The sequence below is a fragment of the Crocuta crocuta genome, unplaced genomic scaffold, assembly GCF_008692635.1.
Source record: "Crocuta crocuta isolate KB4526 unplaced genomic scaffold, BGI_CrCroc_1.0 scaffold207, whole genome shotgun sequence".
In the NCBI taxonomy this organism is placed as follows: Eukaryota; Metazoa; Chordata; class Mammalia; order Carnivora; family Hyaenidae; genus Crocuta; species Crocuta crocuta.
Window position 1 is genome coordinate 2,697,435 of NW_027531996.1, and position 11,515 is coordinate 2,708,949.

General features: G+C 49.8%; 2 protein-coding genes across 2 annotated transcripts in view; one reads left to right on the top strand and one right to left on the bottom strand.

The window, feature by feature from the left end:
• The first annotated feature begins 2,847 nt into the window (after positions 1-2,847).
• On the top strand, positions 2,848-6,989 carry IL24 (interleukin 24). Its single transcript, XM_077775158.1, has 5 exons — positions 2,848-3,018; positions 4,129-4,191; positions 5,060-5,218; positions 5,914-5,988; positions 6,906-6,989. The coding sequence occupies exons 1-5, from the start codon at positions 2,848-2,850 to the stop codon at positions 6,987-6,989; spliced, it is 552 nt and encodes a 183-aa protein (XP_077631284.1).
• A 1,429-nt stretch (positions 6,990-8,418) lies between these two features.
• FCMR (Fc mu receptor) overlaps positions 8,419-11,515 on the bottom strand; it is a 15,217-nt gene continuing 12,120 nt past the window's right edge. Inside the window, exons 6-7 of the mRNA XM_077775119.1 lie at positions 11,428-11,483; positions 8,419-9,135 (exon numbers count right to left, since the gene is read on the bottom strand). Coding sequence (XP_077631245.1) covers positions 8,959-9,135; positions 11,428-11,483 — 233 coding nt within the window. The 3' untranslated portion in view covers positions 8,419-8,958. The remainder of the gene's footprint in view (positions 9,136-11,427; positions 11,484-11,515) is intronic.

Consider the following 11,515-nt stretch of genomic DNA (forward strand, 5'->3'; position numbering starts at 1 on the left):
TTTCACACACTTTTCATTTCTCATTTTTTTCCCCAATCATTACAAAACATAAAAACCATTCTTAGGTCACAGGTAAGCCTTTCTTAGCTTATTCTTTGTCTGCAGTTTGTCATTCCCTGATTCGGGGTCCAGCGTTGGCTGACAATGTGTCCCAAGGACAGGGTCAAATTCTCATGGGAAATATAGTATTAAACAAAGTTAGGGGCACCTGGGTGGCTCAGTCAGTTAAGCATCCGACTTCGGCTCAGGTCATGATCTCACGGTTTGTGGGTTCGAGCCCTGCGTCGGGCTCTGTGCTGACAGCTAGCTCAGAGCCTAGAGCCTCTTTCAGATTCTGTATCTCCCTCTCTCTCTGACCCTCCCCTGCTCACACTGCCTTCCTTTCTCTCTCAGAAATAAGTAAAACATTAAAAAAAATTAAAGTTAAATGCACGTCCTCAACTCCTCAGCCCTAATGGGACGTCTCAGTCTTCATTATTCTCAGGAGCAGGCCATGTTTCTGAGAGGGGCTGGCACGTGCCAGCCTATACTAATTTACTCACTGTGAAGTCTCCTGACACCCTGGACCAGATTCTGTGCAACGTGCTTTAGGAACACCGCTCCGGTTTACCCTTCACTTTACACATGGGGTGACTGAAGTCTGAGAGCCTTGCCTGCTGGACATAAGGTTGGGCTTCTTGGCTGTGCTGATGCTCTGGACACCTCTCACTTCCACCTGTCCTGGGTGACCCCCAGCCAAGCAGCACAGGCCGAGGCTAACCCACCTGGACACCAGGGTCCCTCAGCTCTCCAGACCTGGTCATGCACGCACTTCCTTATTCTTCCTGAACCTGAGAGGGGGCCATGGGTGGGCTCATGTCAGGGAATATTCTAAACTTCCTGGCCCTGAGCGATCCCAGAGGTGTGTATAGGCTATCCCGAGTCTCTAGTTTACTGTCCCATCAGTAGTCGGGCATAATTATGGAAAGAGTTTGGAGTAAGGAGACTAAGGTGCTCTGTGTAATTACCTGTGTATGGAGTTCACAAAGCATCCAGTCACTTTCCCATCTCCTCTTTGCACCTGCCCTCTGGGAGAGGTGGGACAGGCTTTTGTTTGTGGGTTTTAATGTTACAGATGCAGAAACTGAGGCTCAGGGTGGTTGGGAGACCAGCCGCTGGTCACAGAGCTGGTGGCACAGCCAGAGCTCAGCCCAAGGTCTCATCTCACCTCAGGGGCTGTTTTCCCCATTTGCCCATTGTCTTCAAGTGAAGGGTGAGTAGGCGGTGAAGTAATTCTCTAGGAGAGCATGACCAATTTCCCTTTCTCCACCTCCCCTTTTTCCTCTGCCCCTCCCCCCAGCCCCCATATATATGATCTCCACCAAGCCTTGCTAGCCGGCACATCTTTACTTCCGAAACGGCTTTCAGTGCCCGGCGAAGAACCTTCCACCCACAGTCACACCCCTGATCAGTGAACGGTGAGGGTGCCTGTCCAGCTTGCCCCTCCATAACAGGAACCAGCCGCCCCCTAACAGCAAGCCCTCGAGTGTCGCTTCCAGGACCTGGGGTGAGTGATGGGGGGTCCTGACTGCTTCGCTTCAAAGCATTAGACCACTGCTTTCTTGGGAATGGGTGCTGGGGGGAAGGATGAGAAGCTGCATTCTCTCGCTTTAACACCAAGTAGGGTCTGGGCTGGATGGAAAGAAGGACGGGAAGATTGTGAAGCCCAAAGATGAATTTTCAAGAGAGGCTGCAAAACCTGTGGTGTTTGAGGGAACAGAATGAAAGACTTTGAGGGAGACACTGAGGCACCGACCTGCACGACAAAGGATATCAGGGACTCGTCCTGGGCACGTGTTAGCCGTCGTTCCAGAAACCGGTCTTCTCCCACCTTCCTGCAAGGCTAGGGCTAGAACTGAGTGGCTTCAGGTGTTAGACCAGTGCCCGGAGTAAGACAGGTTCTTAAATGTTTGCGGAAGGAAGTCAGAAAGAAGGAAACGGAGGGAGGGAGAAAGCGGGGAGGAAAGAAGGAAGAAAAGCAAAAGGGGGAAGGAACTCCCTGCATTCGGTTATGATAAACAGATAGTGGGCTGCCATCGTCTAGCTTGGGGCCTCTACACAGTCATCCCAACTGGAGCTTCAGTGAGAAGTTTTAACGATGAGTCACCTGGAGATCTGATTCCTCCCTCTCATTCAGTTACCTGAAAAGTTAATTCTTAGAGTCAGGGCTGAGTCGCACACTTGAGGGGGCAGAATGAATGTGTGCCCCTAACTTGCTGTCTGTGCCCCTCCCAGAGTCCAGGATCAATCCCTGCGCTCCCTGGTGATGGGAAGTTAGAATGGCCTTCTGTTGGGGGTGGAGAAAAGACCCGCCCAAGTGTGGCTGGTGACTTTAGGGCAGAGCTCGGGCAAGCAAATGCATAGTTGAGGTCCCTCTCCTCCAGAGTCTGGGCTCCCTACACGCATTAAATGCCACCAGTCCCTTGCCTTTGGTCAAATTCTGACTGGCTGGTTGTTGGCTGGAGAGAACTGTCAGGGAGCGAGGAAGGAGGTGCTGGGTGTGTGTGACATGGGTGGGCATGGTGGGGGAGGGCATAGAGAGAGAGTGAGACCAGCTGGTACAAGATAGAGGGCACAAAGATCCTCACCCCACCCCAGTGCACAGCAAGGCCACATGTTTGGAATGTTCTAACACTAGAAACTTATCCTGGTCTCAAATTTCACACCTGTGTGTTCCCAAAGCTGGTCAAGGTAGAACCGAGGGGCATTACTCTGGGAATGCCCCTGCTGGGCAGAAGACCTTCCTCAGTGGAATGTCTCCATTCTTACTTCCAGCAGGATCCACACCTGGTCCTTCCTTTGCCACAGATGGGCTTTCCAGTGCCGAGGACTGCTCTCCTCTGCCTGGGTCTGATCCTACTTCTCTGGAGCCAGGGGCCAGGCATCCAGGGCCACGAGTTCCAATTTGGACCCTGCCGAGTGGAGGGAGTTGTCCTCCAAGAGCTCTGGGAAGCCTTCTGGACCATGAAGGACTTCGTGGTGAGTGAAATGCTGGCCTGGGCCTGGCCGCAGGGGTTGCCATGAGTGCAGGATGGTATCTTATGATCGTGGAGCCCTTTGTAACTCGCTGTATATTCTTTTCCTATGTGATAACTTGAAGTCAGATGTGTCACAAGCCCACACTCCCTCTTGCACACAAGGAAACAGAGGCTTAGAAAGGAAGTGGTCAATGTCTAGGAACATAAACACAGCCCAAGGGGAATAGAGAAGGGAACCTGATTCATCCGGGCGTCGTCCCACGGGGCCAGGGCACTCCACCAACCAGAAGTCATGGGAAATTCTTTGAGACCCACTGAAGTTTTCACCAACTGCTTTGCCAGATTCCTGCTAGTCTGTTCCCACCTACCCAAGGCTTCGGCTAAAGGTAGAAAGAATGGTACATGCCGAGATGGGAGGGGGCGGTTTGTGAAATGTGGCTGTGAATTTCTCCAAGTCCTGAAAGTGATCCAGTACTCACACTGGCAAATGTGTTCCTTAAACAATGATTCGGATTCTGGGCACTCCATGAGGCAGCCTGGGGGAGGGGAGAATGAGGACGCGGGACAAGACAGCTAGGTGTGATCGTGACCTTGAAACTGGGCACAGTGCCCCTCCCCCATCAGTTTCCCTTTTTTGCACATTGAGGAGGTGGGAAATGAGCTCCTTTCTCACAAAGGTGATTTCAGTATAATCCAAGATTTGGAGCATGAGGCTGGGCTGCAGGGAAAGCTCCAAGGGCAAGAGGTAGTTCCAAGGAGCAGCCCCCACCCCATGCCAACCCCGGTGGAATATGGAGGCAAAGCTCTGCCTCTAAGTCCTTCATAAACCAAATAGGCTTATTTCTTCCTGACCAAAGGAATCAAACTTTGGGCTGTGAGAGCTCCTGAGATTCCATCTGCCCGTGTGGATTAAGCATAGTGATTTTTGTGGCTAGAAATTTGTACCCTCACCCCAGGGGCCAACTCAGCACAGCCCTTCCTGGGTCCTCCCTTGGTCCTTCTGGCCTCTGAGATTTCAGACTAGATAGATTTGGGGGTCAGCGTGCTTTTGCAAGGTTGGTTTCTATGCTGCCCCCCAAGCTGGATACATCTTTTCTTTCTATTCCCAAAGCAAGCTAAGGATCACAACACCAGTGTCCGGCTGCTACGCAAGGAGGTTCTGCAGAATGTCTCGGTAATCAGACGCTGGGGAAGGACGATGCCTCTCTCTGATCACTTGTCTTCTATAGGTAGGGGTGAGGGGTGGCCTAGGGGAGGCTGATAGAGACCTCCCTTCTGCCCAGGCTGAGCCTACAGAGGACGGGGCTGGGCAGTGAGCGAGAGAAGTCAATATCTGGGTCCTTACCTCAGTGTCTGGGTTACATGGGTGTGTGTGTCGTGGTGGTGAGGAGGGTGGTGGGGATTAATCTCCAGTTAGTTCCCAGCAATCTTTATCTCTCTTTTGCTTGTGTAGGCCAGTGGGTGTCCACTTAGGTCTCTTTGGTTCCCATCCGTCTTTCTCACCCACTGTCTTCCCCTTATGCAACTAGGCAGTCAGCGAGCACATGTACTGAGCCCTGATCCCTGTGAGGTACTGAGCTTCACTCTGGAGCTTAAGAGGGCTAGAGTGCAATCCCTGTGTTCCAGGGTATTCGTTTTCTTCTCTCACTTCTCTTTCCAGTTCTTTCCCTGGACTCTCAACAGTGAACCACCAAGCGACTTTCAGGGTCCATCACCGCCCACAGTATTAGAGAGGCCATGTGGTCTAGAGGAAAGAATATTAGCCAGATGGGGGGTCAGGAGTCCTGAGACTTAGGTCTGTGTCTGCCACTGACCGTTGTGTCATGCTTGGCAATTCCCTTCTCTCTGTGTCTGTGGCTCCTGCTGTAAATCAAAGGCACCACTCTGCATGCCCCTGAAGACTCCTTCAGATCTAATGTTTCCCAACAGCTCCTAGAAGATCTCTTTCTCTGTGTGCTTATCTTGCCCCATGTGGCATGTGGGTTGTGTGTCCAGGATGGGGGTGTGGGCAGAGGGCTTTTAGTGACTGAGACTCTTCCCAGGATGCCGAGAGCTGTTACCTTGTCCGTGCCCTGCTGAAGTTCTACTTGAATACCGTTTTCAAAAACTACCAGGATAAGGCAGCTGACTTCAGGGTCCGGAAGTCATTTTCCACTCTGGCCAACAACTTCATTGTCATCGTGTCAAAACTACAGCCCAGCGTGAGTAGAACAAAGCTGGGACCCGGTGCCCACGGGAAATGGTATATTTTGAGAAGACGCCCTCCCTCCCCTCATCTTTCTTTTTTTAATTTTTTAAATGTTTATTTTTGAGAGAGAGAGGGGAGTGAGAGAGAGAGAGAGAGCAGGGGAGGGGCAGAGAGAGGGGGAGACACAGAATCCGAAGCAGGAACCAGGCTCTGAGCTGTCAGCACAGAGCCCAATGTGGGGCTTGAACTCACAAACCTCGAGATCATGACCTGAACCGGAGTCAGTGACTTAACTGACTGAGCCACCCAGGCGCCCCTCCCTCCTCTCGCCTAGTCCTATTTATTCCACAACAGGGATTAAGTGCTGGGGTGGAAGAGCGTGCAGGCTCTGGACACTAGTAGTCCTAGGTTCAAGTTCAGGTCTGCTTCTAATCAGCTGGATAGCCCTTTGCAGAGCAGTCAACCTCTCTGGGCTTCATTTTTCTTGCCTATAAAAAGTAGATAGATGATCATCCCTATGTGGCAAGATGGCTGTGATAAAAAGAAGAGTCAGCGCCCCCCACGGGTGGGAGTTCAGTGTTGGCTACTTTGAGAATGTGGGACGCAGAGCCTACCTTGGGAACCCCTCTGGCGTCACTAGGAAGGAGTGGGAGGGGCTTGCCTCTGCCGCTATCCAACACTTGACACAATTTGCTTTCTATTATCTAGCAGGAAAACAAGATGTTTTCCGTCAGTGACAGTGCACGCAGGCGCTTTCTGCTGTTCCAGAGAGCATTTAAACAGGTAACCAATGCCAGAATTTGAGAGCCTGCCTATCCATGAGTAGACTAGCCTGAACTGTCACACGAGGGTGCCTCAGAGGTCTAATGCAGAATTCACTGCAGGTGTCTCCACCAGGCGTGCCCCAAAGCCACCTAATTTAGCACAAGTACAGGTGTATTTGCATTAATATCATGTAGTTTGCACAAGCTCCACAAAGTACATGGTCTACGTTTGTGCCACTGTTCACTTTAAAACGCTTTTCTATTTCCCTACAAGATGATTTCATTATCAAGGACTCTCCCTGTGTGAGTTTTCTGAATACTTGAACTAGGCAGTTGGGAGTCTGAAACAGGTCCCCTGCCCCCAAAACACACCACGTATCTTCAGTGTTTTCCATAATGCTCAAATGGTCTAGTTTGTGAGGGGGAAGAAAAGCGTGGGGAAATATATTAGTGTCTCCCAAATAAAGACAACAAAGAGAATCCAGATTTCATCCCCAGACCCCTGCTCCCAAAAGACACGTTTTTGATCACTTTTTTAAAGAACAGATATATCAGCCTAAAAATAAATGGTGAAGGGTAATAACATACAGAGGAAAAGGCCCACCAGGGCCTCAGTTTCTTCATCTGCACAGTTAGACTCAGGAGGTAGCAAGATCCACCCAGCACTGGGGTTCTAGAGTTCTTGTTATCAGGAACTCCAGGTGTCTCTCCCTTGCTCACCCACTGCCACTCACCGGTCCGTGGGTCCTCACTACCTCCCCCACCCCACCCCTGCCAAGGAACAAATGATGGGGTGGGAGGTGAACTCATCAGAGGTCATCCCAAAGGTGATACAGCGCAGGACTTGGAGTCAGGTCAGCTCCAGGAGTGGTGGGTGGGAAGGAAATTGATTCTTGTGGCTGATATGGTAGATCTTCAATTCTCCTTTCTCTTTAGTTGGACATAGAAGCAGCCCAGACCAAAGCCTTTGGAGAAGTGGACATTCTCTTGGCCTGGATGGAGAGATTCTACCAGCTTTGAATGCTGAGACCAGGAAGCCTCCTTGTTCTCCGTGTCATTTCAAATGTTCCGTGTCCCTTCCTGTGATATTCTCTGGGTACTTCTTACCCTCGATGTGGGGTCGCATTCTCGTCCAGGCTTATCCTCAAAGACTTCATTCTTTAAGTGGACCCAGAGATAGTCATGGAAGGTTCCCTTGGATGCATGAATAATCTACGAAGTAGATTCCTATATTTATTACAACTCTATTTAATTCCAGTCAGTGTTTTAACTGATGCCGTATTTATTTGTCAGACTGTAAGCTCTGTGGAGGCAGCAGAGACTGTGTCCCAGTGCTTGTTTTTTATCCTCTACAATCCTTGACGCTGTGTGGAGCAGTGGATGAGTGCTCAGTAAATGCTTAAGAAACTGGATATTTGGTCTGTTTTTTGAATGTTTATTTGAATGTTTGAGGAACAATGAGGGGTGCTGGGATATGAAGTTGAACTTCAAGAAATGGAAATCATATGCTTTTTAAAATGTTTATTTTTGAGAGAGAGAGTGTGTGTGTGTGCACGCATGTGTGCATGGGGGAGGAGGAGGGGCAGAGAGAGAGGGAGACAGAGGATTCGAAGGGGCTCTGTGCTGACAGATCTCGCAAACCTTGAGATCATGACCTGAGCCAAAGTTGGAGGTTTAACAGACTGAGCCACCCAGGTGCCCCGGAAATCATATTTTTATGAGATCTGCAGGAACACAGCATTGGGGTGGGGGTGAGGGGCACCAGTTTGAGATGTCAGTGATGAAAAATATAAGGCAGGCTAAGTGTCCAGCAGAAAGCAGGCTCTCACTAAACATTTCATTTCTCCCCATTCCACCCCCACCATCCCTCTCCTTGGGGGCCCTCCTTTTAATTGTAGGTGCCCAATGAGGTGAGTTATGCATCCAGCAAAGGTCTTCTTAATAGCAAGACTGGGTGTCCTCCAGTCTCAAACTCTAGCTGAACTTTGTAGTGGACTTAAATCCAAAGATACAATGTCTGCCTACGTCCTTGCCAGGAAAACTTAAGAGAAAGTATATGTAGGAGGGGAAACAGGTCTTCTTTCATGACATTAAGTGCTATTGCACAGCGCCTGGCCCCTTAAGCATCCACTTTCCTGACCCACCTTGCTATAAGTTATCTGGCAAAGAGATGAGGTGCATTGCTGAAAGCAGAGCGATGTAATGGTTTGGGATAGCCAAACTAGACCAACATTAAGGTTAAGTGCACAAATATCAGTGCTAGGCCATGGAAGAAAGATAAGAAGATGACACAAACCATCCTGTTTTCAAAAGAGGAAAGACATTGGTCAGGGTACTCATGTGCATCAAGGGAGGGAGATAGTAAAGAGGATAGATACATAGAAGATAGATAGATAGATGATAGATAGATAGATAGATAGATAGATAGTCACTAACACTAACAAGATGGTTCTGAAAATTTATAACCTTTATTATCATCTCAAAATAAAATGTCCTTACCATAGGACTCAAGATGAATAGAAGCTCACTAGTAAGAGCCAGCCCTAAGTTCAGGGCAAAGATGTGGCCAGAGGCATTACATACCAGGCCCCTGCCTAGCTCACAGGACTGGGGCAGGCCCTCATAATGCAGTCCAGGGACCTTTGACTGGTATGATGCCCAAGACTGAGAAAGTCTCCCAAAGCAACACTTACGTCTATCCTCCAGTCGGATGCCATGTGTCTAGAGCCAGGACAGCAAAGACCCTGTGATCAAAGGCACTCTGCAAATCCCATGGCTTGGAAAGGAAGCACATAGCGCTGGGACAAACTCTCCGCATGCCCAGAGCCCACCTGAAAACCACAGGGGGCTGTGGAGGTGCACAAGAAGAGCGGGGAGGGCGTACAGAGCTATGCTCAGGAGAGACAGCAACAAGACTTCAGGTTAGTGTGGCAGGTAATAAGGGCTCCGAAAACAGGGCAGGTATTAGAAACCAACAGAGAGACAAGACTCATTGGCACCAAGGTCTGGGCCCAGGGGGACAGCTGGACAGGTGAGTCAGGCAGGGAATATTGACATAGTCATCTGAATCAGTGTCCTTGGCTTTGATGACAGGCTGGTAGTAGAGGCTCACATATTCACAGCTGCTCTTCAGAGATGGGGGGTGGAGCCAGAGGGCTTCAGATACCTGGGAACAACCAAAGAAGCATCACTGGATCTGGGCAGGGTGATTTTAAGTGTCTCTCCAGACAGATTTCCACAGTGGACAATGGGGGGGGGAGGGGCAGTACATACATGGTTGCTGATTTCCAGAAGGCAAAGACACAGAAATGGCTGAGCTTCACCAAGGGGCTCGGCCTTGGGGAGTTTCAGGGTGGTGTCTCATCTCAGATAACTGGAAAACACTTAGCTCTAATATGGGCAGGAAATGCCTTAAATGGAACGCAGGCTATAATCATGTGGTTAAGAATGTGGCTGAAGGAGACTCAGCTACCAGAGGCGTTTCCCTTCTAGGATTAGATGGTGTAACTTGTGGAATAAATATGCATCTTCTTTGGCAGTTATTCAGGAGTAGGGTGAGTCATCCCCTGCACCTCCGTAAGGACTCAGAGGAGCTGTGGTGTGTCATAACCGTGCATTCCAGGAAAGGGCTGGGCACTGAAGAGGAAGATGGCAGCATGCCACCTGGGCACAGTGGTGCTCCTCTTCCTCGGACAGAAACTTCAGGATCATCTGCCTTCGGGATGGGTCAGTTCTTAGGAGGACAGTGTTGTGCCACGACCCCACACTTCACCATTATTGTGGCATCCACCCAAGAAGACTTCAGTAGGGAGAGTCACTCATTGCAATACAAGTGCTGAGAACCAGGAGTCCAGCCCCGTGAACATAGGAGGTTCAGGAAGTACTAATGGGAAAGAACTATGACTTTGTGTACCTTACCAGAGAGGGAATGAGCCGCAGTTTGTTTCAAAAAGTTATCTCCTATGCCTTGTTACAGTTTACCATTTGAGATTAATTTATTCTGCTTGAAAAGTTAAGAAACTCCCTATGAAAGCTAAAATATAGAGCCATTTAACCCTACACACCTTGTTATGGACTTGTTTGGTCTAGATTTCATCCCTAATAGTGGGAATGAGAGTTTTAAGCAGGGAAGAAGGATAAGATTTGAGCAAAATACAGGCCCAGGTGAGGGGAGTGTGTGGCCACAGGGAAGTTCAAGAGAAAAGGGCTGATGTAAGGGAAGATGGGTGCTGCTGGATCATACCTAAACTATGAACCTTCTCTAGGAGTGGGTAAGAGCAAGGGCAAGAAGCTAGAGATAACTGGCAGAGCAGTTACTTGTTGCTGGGCATCACCGTCCCTTTTTAGCAAAGCACACAACTGCTCAGTTAGGGACTATGTTCCTCAGCCTCCCTTGAAGACAGATGTGGTTACATGACTAACTTATGCCCATTGGATATGACTGGAAGTGATGTATGAAACCTCAGGGTCATGGTCTCAGGGAAGCACCCTTCTCTTTCTGCCTCCTATGGGCTGGAATGTAGACATAGTGCTGGTGACTGAGCATTGACTATGGACCAGACTAGACTTCAGAGGATGGTGGAGTGACAAGACAGAAGATGTTTGGGTCCCTGGATGACCTAGTGGCTCTGGTCACCTCTTCCTGGCCCCCGCCTCAACTTGGGAGGAAACTAGGCTTCCATCTTGTGAGCCCTGTGGTTTAGGGTCTGTTGCATTGGCCTAGTCTACACCCTAAATAAAACAGGAACATTTGCTATACTTACTTTTTCCTGGTTCCTGAGGCAGTAGTATTTTTGACTACTATGGGCTACTTTAGAGAAGATAATATTTTCTCTTCTTAATTTGGATAAACAAGGATGAAAGAACAATTTAAACATTTTTTACCCATCTGCCAACGCCCATCAATAGAAACGCCAATTCCCTGTGTCCATTCCTAGATTTCCACAGGAATCCTCCTCACCCATGGGTTGAATCCTATGTAGATCTTGACCTCTGACAAGCCATCCTCTGGGCCAGGTTTACTGCCTCCAGTGATGGGCAAACTACCTCCTCTCATCCTAGAGAGTTTACTAGAAAGCTCTCCCTCATATTAAGGTAAAACTGGGTAGATCCTACTCCGTTAGGACCTCCTGGAAATTGCAGCTCTTCCACACGAAAGCCCTTCTCTGCAGTTGCCATCTATGGCCTCTACTAAGCATCCATCTACCCCACGGTAATGCTTCGCGACGTAAGCCAGGTAACGAAATCTAGGACAGTTGGTGGGCAGTCCGTCTACTGATACCACCAAAGAAGGAAAGTAACACATCTTTCCAGACTCGGGGGCCCAGGAGTTGCCGGGAAAGCCACGCCCTTCAGCTAACAGGCAGCTCGAGGAACCGCTCCCCCTCCTGGGGCCAAACCCGGGTCTGGGGACGTCCTCAGGGCCGCGGCTGCCAATCAGGGGAGGGGTGGAGCTTACCTGCGGCGCGGCGGGTGCTGACGCTCCAGGGCCCGGGAGAGGCGCCTCCAGCTCACCTAAGGACACAGGAGACAGGGGTAAGGGCGTG

What these genes read in the sequence shown, in the direction of transcription:
- IL24 (XM_077775158.1), top strand. Translation starts at nt 2,848, where the DNA reads ATGGGCTTTCCAGTGCCGAGGACTGCTCTCCTCTGCCTGGGTCTGATC. An exon ending in GGACCATGAAGGACTTCGTG is followed by an intron (nt 3,019 to 4,128) that starts GTGAGTGAAATG and finishes CTATTCCCAAAG; the next exon opens with CAAGCTAAGGATCACAACAC. An exon ending in TGTCAAAACTACAGCCCAGC is followed by an intron (nt 5,219 to 5,913) that starts GTGAGTAGAACA and finishes TCTATTATCTAG; the next exon opens with CAGGAAAACAAGATGTTTTC.